Source organism: Podarcis erhardii, assembly GCF_964252035.2.
Source record: "Podarcis erhardii genome assembly, chromosome: 16".
Lineage (NCBI taxonomy): Eukaryota > Metazoa > Chordata > Lepidosauria > Squamata > Lacertidae > Podarcis > Podarcis erhardii.
In genome coordinates, this window is record NC_138514.1 from 34,957,147 (window position 1) to 34,971,493 (window position 14,347).

A 14,347-nucleotide genomic window follows, 5' to 3' on the forward strand; every position below is an offset into this window, starting at 1 on the left:
AGTTCTATCATTACGAGAGAGACAGGGAAACTTTTCTCTTTCCACTTTCTCCATAAGGAAGGGCTGTGGTTTAATTAATTGTTCAAACTGATGATTTCTTAAAACAGTGTATTCACATATTGAAATATACTCGGAGTCGAGAGTGGATTTCATGCTCTTTATTCAGCTCATAGTGGTGAGGAGGAATGGAAGTTCCCCCACATTATTTACACAATGGGCTGCACGTGATTGGCTAATTCCGGGATTCAGGTTGTGGAGTCACTCTCACCTGGAGCTGGATTGGGTGGCTCCTGCAGACCATTCATAATGCTGCATTGTTCTAGGACCAATCAGACTGCTGCATTCTGAATCCTATTGTTCTAGGACCAGACTGCTGCATTTTGGATCCTATTGTTCTAGGACCAATCAGACTGCTGCATTTTGGATCCTATTCAACTCAGTACATAACACATATTTACCATATTTTCAGGTGCCACCAGTTTTGAAAATGCTGCCTGTCCTCCAGGATGTGGGGGGAAGGCATGTGAATCAATGGCAGAGAGGGGCCTTGGAAGCTGAGATTGGAGAGCAGGAAGCAACAGGGGCGGGGAAGAGATTTTCCTGTGCCATTTTCCTCACCAGCTTCCTCCCTCCATCCTCAGGCCTCTCTGCTCCCCATTGCTCCCCCCATATCAGCTGCTCTCATCTCCTCTTTTGCTCTAAAAATCTGCCTCCGATTTCCAATATCTGCTCACTTCCTTACCAAAACAGCTGCCACGTTACATCAGCTGTTGCCCTCTTGAAATAGTCTCTGTCACATTTTAAACTGGATTTAAATGCGACTTTCTGTTTTAAATGAAGAGGGTGGCGCTGTGGGTTAAACCACAGAGCCTAGGACTTGCCGATCAGAAGGTTGGCGGTTCGAATCCCCGAGACGGGGTGAGCTCCCGTTGCTCGGTCCCTGCTCCTGCCAACCTAGCAGTTCGAAAGCACATAAAAGTGCAAGTAGATAAATAGGTACCGTTCCGGCGGGAAGGTATATGCCGTTTCCGTGCGCTGCTCTGGTTTGCCAGAAGCGGCTTAGTCCTGCTGGCCACATGACCCGGAAGCTGTACGCCGGCACCCTTGGCCAATAAAGCGAGATGAGCGCCGCAACCCCAGAGTCGGCCACGACTGGACCTAATGGTCAGGGGTCCCTTTACCTTTACCTATCCAACATCCAGCTTGCAGAAATTTCACCGAGGCCCCCTGGCACCGTTTGAAATTTGTCTGTCTGTTGATTACATTGCAAGAACCAGTGTGGGCACTCCCTTCTCTCAGGGTTCTTATGCATTTACCCATCTAGCTCAGCAGAGCATACTCTGACTGGCAGCAGCTCCATCCAAGCTATCAGTAATTCACTTCCTCTGGAAAGTAGATTGCCTCTTTGCTGCATGACTGGTTTTAACATTTCTCGACAGCATCCAACACGCCAGCAGGAGGGAGGGGGTAATTTCATCAAGGAATCAGGGAAAAAAAGGCTGGTGGAACAAGGCTTTCCTCTGTTTACAGGTGTCAGGCCTGTTGTGCTGCAGGCCGAGACCGCTGGTTGCCATGGCAGCCCCACATCTCCCCATCCCTCACCGCCTGTCAGAGTTATGGAAAGGGATGTTTTAAGACAATGCCGCAGCTCACTGTGGCATTTCCCTGCTGAGACGAGGCAGTTAGGGTAATTGGCCATTTTGTTTTTCTAAAAAGCGTTTTATGGCTTTATTGCAGCCTGCTGGAGAGAAAGGCGTGGCTGGGAGATGTTTCTCTCCTTAAAACATTACATTTCTGACAAATGTTTCTATATCTCGTAAGGCATGGAGGGGCAATTTATGTAAATGGTTAAACTCTTAATCGGGGCTTGAAAGCAGCCCTCATCTGCAACTAAGTCCTAATTGAAGTGGAAAAATCCTGCTCAGAGTGTATCACTCAAGACCACAGCAGGGGAACCAGCAGAACAGAGCTATCAACCAGGGAAAATAAAAAAATTCCAACATAATTTGTGAGGAAGGAGGTTAGAGAACTTTTCCTCTCTTTCCCACCCCAAATAATAATATCTATTTCCATTGTTTGCATTTATAAAGGTAAAGGTAAAGGGACCCTTGACCATTAGGTCCAGTCGTGACCGACTCTGGGGTTGTGGCTCTCATCTCGCTTTACTGGTCGAGGGAGCCGATGTACAGCTTCCAGGTCATGTGGCCAGCATGACTAAGCCGCTTCTGGCAAACCAGAGCAGCGCACGGAAACGCCGTTTACCTTCCCGCCAGGTTGGCAGGAGCAGAGACCAAGCAACAGGAGATCAACCCGTCACGGGAATTCGAACCGCCGACCTTCTGATCAACAAGTCCTAGGTTCTGTGGTTTAACCCACAGCGCCACCCGCGCCCATTTATAGCCCGCCCTTTTTTCCCAAGGAGGCTCAAGGCAGCATACAAGGTTTCCCCCCTCCTCCTTTAATCCCCCCAACGACCTTGTGAGGTAGGCTAGGCTCAGAGAGACAGTGGTCACCCAGCCCTGTGTTGTAGGAGGCATCATAACAATGATGTACAATAGATCGCAAGAGGTGGGAGCGCTAAATTTTAGGTCGGCACAGGGCACTGCCGAAATTTGAGAGCACCTGCCCTTTGGAACTCCCTGCCTATTGAGATCAAGTAGACACCTTTACTGTACACTTTCCGGCCCCTGATAAAAACATTATTGCTTAGACAAGCCTACCCAGATGCTTAGAAAGTTGAGGTAATTTTAATCTGTTTTAGTATTTTAACTTTAATTTTGTTATTGTTGTGATTTTCTCTTGATTTTACTCTTTTTTTTGTAAACTGCTCTGAGGGTGTGTGTTTTTTTTACAATTAAGCAGGATATATATTTTACAGAATAAAGAAAAAATCAGGAGGCAGACACGGTCTTTCTTACACCACGCCACCCAATTTCATCCTCACTTCAACATTGCAAAGAAGGTTCAGAATAAAATACCCTTCGCTATTTCTCTCCGGATGCATATCCACACGTTTTTAACCTGTCATGTTGAACCTGCAACCGCACTGATTGCTGAATGATAAATTGCTGGGTGCGATGAGCAATAACAATCTCACACTCACGCTTCTTAGGAACATAACCTGATTACTGTATCTGCTTCACTATGACCTTTTCTCACAACTCTCCGCTGCCCTCTAGCAGCAAATGCAATGCAACCAATCACTGCTGTTATGTGAAGTTTCCTAAATGCAGTGGTCTGTGTTTAAGGTGCTAGTCCAATGGAGGCTGGTACCCATTGGGACTTGTAGGGTGGGAGATAGGCACAACCAACTCTGTCTGTGCATATAAGACCATTTACTCTGGCTCCAGTGTGCTCCCACTGCTAGTTTTGGAACTCTTGTTTACCCCTTTGACAGCTGTGGAGAAACCTGGGAACTCCAGTTTGCTAAGGATGCTAGGAATTATAGCTCTGTAATGTCAGCGTGCTACAGTTCCCAATATCCTTTAGGAGAAGCCGTGACTGTTCAAGTGATCTAAGAGTGCTTTAAATGTATGGTGTAGCTTAAGGTTACCAGATTTTTTTCAAATAATCTGGGGACACTTAAAAAAAAAAAAAAGAGGGGGGAAAGTTACCGTATTTAAAAAGTTATTTTTTTAAAAAAATAGAAGTAATATATTCTCTTCTGTGGTCTCCTCTGTCGCGCTGCCTTCCTCTGGGCCCCGGCCTGCTCTCTTGGAGCGCTAGTCGCCCTGGAGCAGGCTACAAGTGCCGCTGGGCAGCCGGCTAGGTGCTCTCGCACCCGGCTCAGTTTGGGTCACAGGGGGGCGGGTGTCAGCGGTTCCCCCAGTTGATGCGCCAGGCATCCCTGGTTCCCCCTCGGTAGTGGCGGTGGCAGCGGCAGTCTCAGCAGCCCAGAGCCAGCCTGGTAGTGCAGTTGACTCTGGCTGGCTTCAGGAGTTGCTTGCTGCCATGGCGCCCGCCATTTTGCCTCACCAGAACTCCCCATATGATGTGTCTTGTGCCGTTGAACCAATCACGCAAAGTTCATTCCCAACTAATAAATCTGCAACATTTAAAATATAAATCTGGGGACATTAAATGAAATCCGGGAACATTCCGGGGACGGATTTTGTCTGGGGACAGATTTGTAAATCCAGGGACTGTCCCAGGGAAACGGGGACGTCTGGTAACCATAGTGTAGCTGGGCCTGTTAGCCACAACCCAGATCAATCCTGTAGCGTTTATTGAGAAATACCACTGTCTGGTGTGTTCCCCTGCAAAGCAGCTTCCATCCCAAATGTCAGCCGTTGTTAAGCAGAGGTGTGTACGTTTCAGTCATCCATTAAAAAGGGATCAGGCTGGTGTTCTCACAGTGGCCAACCAGGTGCCCCTATGGAAACCCCGCAAGCAGGACCCAAGCCCAAGAGCCATCTCCCCTCTCGTGGTTTCCAGAAACTGGGATCCGGAAGCAGAACTGCCTGCAACAGTGGAGGCAGAGGATAGCCATTGTGGCTAGTAGCCTTCTCTGCGAATTTGTCCAATCTTCTTTAAAAGCTATTCAGCTCCAAGGGCCTTCTGGTGGTTCCCTCCCTGCGAGAACTGAGGTTACAGGGAACCAAGCAGAGGGCCTTCTTGGTGGTGGCACCCGCCCTGTGGAACGCCCTCCCATCAGATGTCAAGGAAATAAACAACTATCTGACTTTTAGAAGACACCTGAAGGCAGCCCTGTTTAGGGAAGTTTTTAATGTCTGATGCTGTGTTGTTTTTAATATTTGGTTGGAAGCTGCCCAGAGTGACTGGGGACACCCGGCCAGATGGGCAGGGTATAAATAATAAATTATTATTATTATATTATTATCCAAGTTGGTGGACACATCCCTGCCTCCTGCAGCAGAGAGTTCCACAGTTCTAGCTCTGCACTGCACAAGGAAGTCCATTCTTTTATCTGTCCTGAATCTTCCAGCTTCATCGAATGTCTGCGAGTCCTAGTGTTATGAGAGAAGACAATGTGTACACATTGTCATAGCAACATGGAATCATAAAACTGGAAGGGAACCCAGGGGTCATCTAGTCCAGCCCCCTTTGATGCAGGAATCTCGGCTAAAGTATCCATGGCAGAGGGCCATCCAACTGCTTAAAAACCTGCAAGGAAGGAAAGTCCACAACTTCCTGAGGGAGACAGACAGGTCTGTGGACCTATCTCCACTACCTATGGAGATTTAACTTACCTGGGAGTAAGTCTCTCTTAACTCAGTGGGGGTAACTTCTGATCTATATGGGCTACACTGTCAAAAAGAAGGGGGCATATCGTCTGATTCTCACAAAACTTTTAAAATAAGAATTACTACTAATAATTACCCACCCTTCACCCTTAGGTTCCAGGGTGGATTACAACATTGAAACACAATATTATTATTTTTTAAATCTACCCACCATAAAGGCAATATATAACCACACAGATGTGATCTTTTGGCTTTTAGTTTCAGCCGCCTTACACTAGTCTACTATGGAATTATAATTATGGCATTGTCAGAGTGAGGAGGAGGCTGCAATATTCTTTTACAGAAAACAATAATAATACATTAATTGTACATATTTCCCATTTATCACGCTAACGGCGAAAACTTGTCTTGGAAAAGCTTTGCTTAGGAACAAAGGGCTGATCTTATTTAAGCATTTTGTTCCAACGGGAAAAACAACCGCCACCAATCACTATGACAGTTGGTAGCAATAATTAGCATGATGAGGAATTAGGGCATCTTTTGGGAGGGTTACCGTACGTGTTTGCTGTTAAATCAGGATAATCAGTCAGTGTTGCAAGAGAACCCAAGGATAAGAGGCAGAATCGTATGTCAAGATGAAACAGCAAAAACCTGAGTGCAAAAGAAATGTGAAATATCACAGAATTGTAGAGCTAGAACGGACCCCAAGGGTCATCTAGGGAGGTGTGAAAACATCGTGGCAGAACTACAAGAGGCAAACTCCTGCCTGGCTGCAGTATGGGATTAATAAGGTGTTATGTACTGAAGTTCTCACCCTGGGCCAGCAGGGGGATACTGTAGATAGTTTTCACTCAGGTCCACATATGCAAATAAGGAATTGAAAGTGACGTTCAGTGATTGGATAGTTACAGAGAGTTGTTACTGTTGCTTTGTAGTTGAGCTCTATATAAGCAGGTTGGCTGAACCCTTCAGCCCAGTTCTGTTCTGGCCTGTGAATAAGAAAGAGCTGTTTGAAGAATCGCTGTGTCGTCTGATATGTTCACCCACATCTTAACATAAACGCAGGCCTACCTTACAAAGTCCTTGCAAGGGCTACAAGATAGCTCACCTTTCCTGACGTTGTTGAGCAGTTCAGATGTCCTGCTGCTCTCCTGTGCCTTCAGCTCGACTGAAGACAGTGTCTGTATCCATTCATTGAGTGACGGGAGAGTCTGTTCAACCTGAAACGTCTCCATGCCAAGACAAGTGTGTGGCAGGATGTGATGTGCAGATGATACAGCCTTGACAGGGCACACTGAGGAAGCTCTACGGAGACTGTCTGTTTTGCCCAAGCCTGTCTAGACTTTGGCCTTACCACCAGCCTGTTACAAGTGTCCCCTAAAACTCAATTCTGCATTCATAAGAAATAAGTCTTTTAGACCTGCACTTTGGAACTCCCTGCCTCTTGACGCCATGTCAGCGCTTTACTCTTTTCAGCACCTGCTAAAAACTGTTATACTTAGGCAAGCCTACCCAGGCATGAAGAATGACGGCATGCATTTCAATCTAGCTTTCACCTATCATTCATGCTCATTAATTTTTGAATGTTTAAGTAGGGTTGCCATACGTCTGGGATTTCAGGGGTTCATCCTGGATTTTCGGCAACATAACAGTCAAAATTGTGGCAGAAACCTTGGGTTGTTTCTTTAAAAAATAGTAATAATAAGGGTCAACAATTGGTTTGTGTCTGGATTTTCACTTCTTGAAAGATGGTAACCCTAGAAAAATGTTTTAAAATGTTTTAACTAATAGTTTTATTGTTTTCTCCTTTTTATAAACTGCTGTAAGAGTTTTATTTGTTTGTTTATAGTCAAGCAGCATATAGACCCTACAAAATGAAATTGTATGCTATATTTTTTTAAAAATAATGAAAATTGCTTTAGATTAGAAGAAAAAGTCGAAGCAATATATCATTTAAAATATCCATATGCAATAAGAATGATGTTCTACAACACACATATATCCACAGTTTGTGCTGTTTTTATAAACACTTAGAGGGGCTATGGGTTTTTTTTAAAAAAATGGAAGCTACCTTGATAAAGTTTTACTCTATAAAGGTGGCATATAAATATTTCAAACATATATAGTTGTTTGTGCATGTAGGCAGGCAGAGAGGTAGAACCATTACACTGTCGTGCACACACACAAAGTTGTATTCAATGTTAAGCCCATTGATATTAATGGAGACCATTAACTTTTGGTCCATTAATCCCAATGGGACTATTCTGAACAGAAGCTCCCTGGATCCAACCCACAATGATGGTGGTGGTGATGATGACTAGTACGATTTATAGCACTAACATAAATTAATATGTAGTCTTTCCACCCCGCGCTATTTTGAGCTAGGGAGTGTCAGTCAGGGGTGGGAACTATTTTTCTCCCATCTCGGCTCTGCGCGGATGGAGCCAGGAGGACCGTGCGCTGTTGCCTTGGAGACGCGTCCAGGGAGCGAGAGAGGGGGCGGAGCACCGGAGCTGGCGGAAAGGTTCGGTCCCAGGACGGGGGCAACTGCTAAGGCGGAGGGAGTGCGGGGGGAGGGGAGGACCCCCCCCCCCACCTCAGCATGCCTGTAATTCGGGGGGGGGGGCAGGTCATGGGAATGCTATGGGGGAGGGGGGAGAGAGAATAATTAATTGGGGGGGGGCTAATGAGGAGGTTTCCAAGGAGAAAAGTGGTCAATTAATGGAGAAGCAAGAGTAATTAAAAAGTTTGGGTTTTCTGAGGAAAAAGTGGTCAGTTTATGGGGGGATAATGAAAAATTGGGGTTTGCTGAGGAGAAAGTGTTCAATTAATGGGGGGGGGGTAGTGAAAAGTTGAAGACAGGAGTGCCTGGCGTGCTCTGGTCCAGGGGGTCACGAAGAGTCGGACACGACTAAACGACTAAACAACAACAACAAGTGAAAAGTTGGGCTTTGCTGAGGAGAAAGTGGTCAGTTAATGGGGGTAATGAAAAATTGGGGTTTTTCTGAGGAGAAAACGGTCAATTAATGTGGGAATAATGGAAAGTTGGGGCGTGCTGAGGAGAAAGTGGTCAGTTTATGGGGGATAGTGAAAAGTTGGGTTTTTCTGTGGAGAAAGTGGTCAGTTATTGTGGGAATAATGAAAAGTTGGGGTTTTCTGAGGAGAAAATGGTCAATTAATGGGGGGAAGGAAGTTTACTGAGGAGCATGGGGGTGGTTATCCACTACCCCACTTTCGATATTGTTGTGCCTGCTGGTGTTTTGGGGGAGCCCCACTCCTCCATTTCAAATCTGTGCACGTCTTGTAACATCCCTGTAACTTTCTTCGTACTGCAAATGTCCCCGGGGATGGGCTTCCTTTGTCCTCTCTGCTGCAGGTCAAAGGAGCCCCTCCAGGCCGTGAACATTGCAGGAAACCCACTAAACAGAAAGATGTGTGGACAGTTCTCAAGGATTTGCCTTGGGAAGCAGAATATAAATCTCTTGAATGATATATTGAGGAATTATTAATTCCAGGGGAGTGGACAGAGTGGATTAGAGTCAGAAATGGAGATCAGTCAGTATCCTCTCCAAAATTCAATTCCCAAGATTCATGCAGACAACGCCTTGACCTCCCAACAGATACTAGATTGGAAGTGGAGATGTATTTATTATTGTTTACATTTATATTCCACCTTTTCCTCCAAGGGGCTCGAGGTGGTTTGCATTTTTCTCTCCCCCCCCCCCACCTCCATTTTATCTTCACAATAATCTTGTGAGGTAGGTTAGGCTAAGAGACAGCAACTGGCCTGAGGCCACCGGGAGAGCTTCATGGCTGAGGGAGGATTTGAACCCAAGACCCAGTCCAACACTCCTCGTCTGCTCCTGTCTCTCTTAGGCTCAGCAGCAGCACCCAAAGGAGCAAGAGATACCCAGAAAGATGGACGTGTGTCAGCAAGACCCCCTCTCCGAGGGGGAGGGGGCCAAGACCAAAAAGCCACCTGCAAAGGAACGCCCACACACCCCTCAGACCAAGAAGAAAGCAAGAAAGAAGAAAAAGAAGGCAGCACAAGATAATGGTGGGCACCCCCAAGCCCAATAATCTCCCTTCTGTGATGGTGGGCTCCTTGGCAGCAGTGCCTGCAAGCTGCCATTTTAAAATTGACCACCGTTTTCCCTGCACGGCATGGCTGGAAATTGAAAACTGGGCATTGTGGGAAATCAAAATGGTGGTTTGCATGTGCTCACCGAGCCAGAACTGGGTGTTGTGTGTGAAGGGTATTTTATTTCTGGCATTTATATCCCACCTACTTTTCTCTCTTGAGGAGCTCAAGGTAGTGTGCATGGTTCTTCTGCTCCTAATTTAATCCCCACCACAACTCTGTGAAGTAGGCTAGGCATAGCTGTCAACCTTCGGATTTGAAAATAAGGGATCAGCAGCCTCACCTGTCCCAGAGACAGTCTACGGGACATCTGACAATCCGGGGAAGCAGCAGGAAATGGCGCTGAAATAAGGGAATTTCCCGCAACAAAAGGGGGAAGGTTGACAGCTATGGCTAGGCCAAGAGGCAGTGACTGGGCCAAGGTCAGCCAGTGAGCTCCATGGCCAGCCCTCTAACCATTGTACCACACTGGCTCTGTATGAGTGGCCTGATGGTACTTGCAAGAGAGACTAGACTTTGAAACAGCTATGAGGAACTTGGTGGCCCTTCAGCTGATCTACGTCCACCACAGCCAACATGGCCAACCAACTCTCAGTCCTGATTTTGGTAGCTGGTGTCCAATAATATTCAGAAAGCCACAGGTTCCCCCCACGCTATGGCTGCCAAATGTTATTTTAGTGCAGCCGTTACAGGGCTGGTTGTGAATTTTGTGCATAAGAACCTACCTAAACTTGCATTTTTTAGACCCACATGTCTGGTTTATTCAAGTAGTCTTCCATGCTAGTTAGCAATTTGCACAAGAAGGGAAGGAACAGTGCTGGTGGCGGTCTGCTTTCTTGGAGAAGCAAACACTTGTTCTAGAAACTGGACTCCAGATCTATGAGTAGGAAGAGTTGGGTGTTTTCCAGAGCAAGTTTCAAGCAGCTGCTCTTCTCTAGTTTAAGCAGTAGAGGGCGGGAGATATTCATCAATCGCCGCTCCATTTCAACAGGAGGATGTTGAAACATTCTGCCTTTAGGAACAGAAGTGGCTGAATAATACAATTAAACCATTTTGTAGCTAAAGTAATTACAAAAAAGTGATGGTGAAGAGCAGCTGCGGTCCTGTCAGTCAACACCCAGTTGACTCTATAAATAAGGCTGCTCCTTTATGCATGTCTTTCCCAACACAGGTATTTTAATATGCTGATACGGGGGACAAGCCATTGAGAGATCTTCTGCTTTGTATATAGAAGGTTCCAGGCTCAATCCCCAACATGCCCCGGTGGGAGTGGTAAAGATTTTCTTCCTGAAGCCCTGGAGAGTTGTTACCAGTCAGCGTTGACAGTCCTGTGCTACAGGGACCAATAGTCTGACTTGGCCTAAGGCATTGTACATTCCTGTGATGTGCTTTGAAAGGTGCTCAAACTTCCTTTCTGATGCCATTCTTTTCAAGCAGGAAAACCTGAAAGCAAAAGCAAGAAGCCCTCCGTCCTTGTGACATCACCCCTTGAACTACTTCAACACGAAACTGGCCCTGGAACGACGCCCCAAGGTGCCGCCCCAAAGGCGACTCCAGGCAAACCTTCTCTCTCTGCCAGCATTTCGTTCTTGACCCAAAACAACTCTGTGCTTTCCAACGAGAGCCTTCGCTGGGATGGGGTCCTGGATGATCCCATAGCAGAAGAGGAGAGGCTGTGGATCTACAGGCTGAACAGAAGGAAGCGCTATGGGGAGTACATCCAGAAAAACCTACCACCAGAGCCATCGTTCGCTTTTAAGCACTTGCCACAACATTATGTGGCTCCTCCTCAGGGCAAGGAGCAGTTGCTACGAAAGAGCATGTCCTCCACTACTACTTCAGCGCCCAAGACAGACCAAAGTGGACCGAATTCAAATGTCTCAAAAAGGCCGTCAGCACTGATGCCAAGTGTTTCTCAGGAAATAGCGTAAAGAAATCTTCCTGATGCTTCTGTTTTGCTTTGTTTAAGCAAAGGCATGAAGATCTTGAAGAGGTAACCCTAGATGGTTATATTTGAAACTAATGAAATGATTCATCTTTTCATCAAGTTAACCAACAGCTGTCTGCATACTGCAAATTTAAGTTTGATAAAATTCTGTGCGGATGGATAGATAATGATTTGCTGGCATCCAACTAACCTTCCATAGATGGAGGAAGGGATTGGGGAATTGACGGGAATGACTTTCAGTTTTGTCAGAATTAAACCATTGCTTCTCACTTTGCTGTGTACAAAAACAATCAGTGTCGTCTTCCTTTGCAGTTGGTGGAGAGAACATGGCGTATGCTCCCTTTGTGGTAGGGGAAGAATAACGACACAATAAAGGTATCTTCTCTGAACTTCATCTGAACTCCCTTTTACTGCATAGTAGGGAACCTTTTTCAGGTGAGGGCTGCATTCCTTTCTGGGCAATATTTCAGGTCCCATGTGCCAGTGATGCACAGGGCCAGAGGCAAAAGTGGTTGGAGCAGCAAGTGTACATTTTACGTTTGTACAGCAGGCAGGTTTACGTTTACACACCCACACACCCTTTTATATCCTCCATCCAGGCACACAAGCAGAGTTTGAAGACAAGAAAAAACACTCAGGGAAGCAGGGCTCTTGAGGGGCATGGCTGAGGAGGTGTGGCCTAGGGATAGTCCGGAGGGCCAGGTAAAGAGGCTTCAGGGGCCACATTTGACCCTTGGATCTGAGGTTTTACTGGGTTGCTAAGAACTATCATTGGAGCTTTTGGTTTTTATTTATTCATTTAATTTATACCCTGCCCTTCCTCCTAATTGCATTGGTACTGGATTGGAAATAGTTAAATGAGACTTCAATAGGGCTTACTCCCAAGTAAGTGTATATAGAAGTGCAAGCTAAATTATCCTAAAGAAAAATTTTAACCTAGGAACTCCACATATGATTTTTTTTTTTTTTAACCTATTTAAAATGGTTTGCCTGAGAGCCTGGTGGTATGGATAAAATGAGATTAAGTGCCTATGAAAATATTTATTTTAAAGAAAAGCAAACATAACCTCCAATTCCTTATGTTTTCATTTGTCAGTTTTTCAGATTCAGTAAACATTCACACATACAGAAAGTATGGTAGTAGTGACAAGCCTCGTCTGTGATGAGTGTCAATAAACACAATACAGTTAAACACAACACACTTCTCTGGGATTATGTTCTTCAGATAATTTATTACTAGTTAAAATGGGGAGAAATTCAAAGCAAATTAAGAACAGTCAGAGAGAGAGGGAGAGGAATCATGTCATTGACATTGCACAGTGATATCCAGGACTTCGCAAGAATGCAGCAACACAAGTTAACTTTTAAATCATGTAATGACACTCAAAAAAACCCAAAAACTCACCTCTTTTTTAAAACATAAAAACACATATAGGTAGATATCGAAGACTGATCATGTTATTTTAAAAAAAAACAGGCAAGGATGAGGATGATACAAGGCTTAGTTTATTAATTAACTCATTGAAAAAGCAAAACTTGGAGAGCCCCAGAGCACATCGACCTGGAGAAATATCTGCATAAAACAAGTATCCAGATGGGTCCCACCCACCACCACCCAAATTCTAGGGGCTTCTTCAAATGCCATGTTACTAAACACAAAAAGAAGCCCTTTGATTTCTTAACCAAGAAGTAGGCTAGAAGCCACTGTGACATGTCTGATGAACCCCAAGAGTTACTTCGCTGAATTGGCCTAAGCCCCTTCAACCAAATACTTCCAGGAAGCCCCTTTAGTCAGTTCCCTATTTGGTTCCTGCAGACAAAAATATCCTGGAGGTAGCAGGCAAGAGCAGTTTAATATTTTCAAGTTAGCAACTAAAGCCCCAAAATATACCTCTAGGAGTGGCACAGATTTATTCACTGCCATAGGAATAAAAATATGAGCGCTCTACCATCCTGATCTTAAAGGCTGCTGGAAAAAGGAGTAAAATCTGCCATCACTGCCTTCCACAGACTTTTCATCCTAAAAGATTAGGAGGGAGAAGGTTGAGAGATAAGAGCTAAATGAAGGAAGCCAAACTCCTTTGTCTAGTAGTAGGTACACGTTGGCAATTGTAGGAACTTAGGAAGTGGCTTAGGAAGGGACGCGGGTGGCGCTGTGGGTAAAAGCCTCAGCGCCTAGGGCTTGCCGATCAAAAGGTCGGTGGTTTGAATCCCCACGGCGGGGTGCGCTCCCGCTGCTCGGTCCCAGCGCCTGCCAACCTAGCAGTTCGAAAGCACCCCCGGGTGCAAGTAGATAAATAGGGACCGCTTACTAGCGGGAAGGTAAACGGCGTTTCCGTGTGCGGCTCTGGCTCGCCAGAGCAGTGATGTCACGCTGGCCACGTGACCCGGAAGTGTCTCCGGACAGCGCTGGCCCCCGGCCTCTTGAGTGAGATGGGCGCACAACCCCAGAGTCTGTCAAGACTGGCCCGTACGGGCAGGGGTACCTTTACCTTTTAGGAAGTGGCTTCATACTGAGCTAGACCATTGGGTCCAGTAATGTCACTACCCGAAGGATGGGGAGTTGCCCAGATCGTCTCTGTCCAGAGGCTGTGGCCATTGGGGATAACAGGAGCTGGAGCCAAACAACATCTGGAGGGCCATAGTTTCCCTACTGTTCCCTCTACACTGGCTGGCAGCAGCTTGTTTTTATATGTACTGTAAGCCACCCAGAGTGGCTGGGGAAACCCGGCAGGTGGGCAGGGTATAAATATTATTATTATTATTATTATTATTATTATTATTATTATTATTATTATTATTATTATTACTACTACTATTGCAAGAATCCTTGCCAGTCCTTCATGGAAATACCAGGGATTGAATCTGAGACATTTTGCACATAAATCCACAGAGCTGGTTTTTAGGGCTGCTATGGAGGATACTTAAGGGGATGACAATGTGAATAAGTGACTCTTGTGAGCAAAGAGTTGCAAACATCTCATCTCCCTATTGGGTCCACACTGGATGCTTTTCCTATTCCCAATAGATTTTTTGTACCTTTTTATTATTTTA

The 14,347-nt window shown here is 45.6% G+C and overlaps 1 protein-coding gene and 1 long non-coding RNA gene across 4 annotated transcripts in view; both read left to right on the plus strand.

Annotated features, from left to right (window-relative positions):
• LOC309331814 overlaps nt 1–14,347 on the plus strand; it is a 138,035-nt gene that overhangs the window by 109,816 nt on the left and 13,872 nt on the right. The window lies entirely within an intron of this gene.
• LIAT1 (ligand of ATE1) lies at nt 7,701–11,687 on the plus strand. Of its 3 annotated transcripts, XR_014151959.1 has the most exons (4): nt 7,701–7,812; nt 9,081–9,261; nt 10,780–11,338; nt 11,606–11,687. XR_014151959.1 is itself a non-coding variant. In XM_081844295.1 (3 exons), the coding sequence occupies exons 1-3, from the start codon at nt 7,807–7,809 to the stop codon at nt 11,274–11,276; spliced, it is 684 nt and encodes a 227-aa protein (XP_081700421.1). In that variant the 5' UTR covers nt 7,701–7,806; the 3' UTR covers nt 11,277–11,687. The 3 variants fall into 3 exon arrangements, 2 of the variants coding, with proteins under 2 accessions (XP_081700421.1, XP_081700422.1); XM_081844295.1 differs by having other exon boundaries at nt 10,780–11,687; XM_081844296.1 differs by having other exon boundaries at nt 10,783–11,687.

Coding starts and splice junctions, on each gene's coding strand:
- LIAT1 (XM_081844295.1), top strand. Junction 9,262..10,779: donor GAAGGCAGCACAAGATAATG/GTGGGCACCCCC, acceptor ATTCTTTTCAAG/CAGGAAAACCTGAAAGCAAA.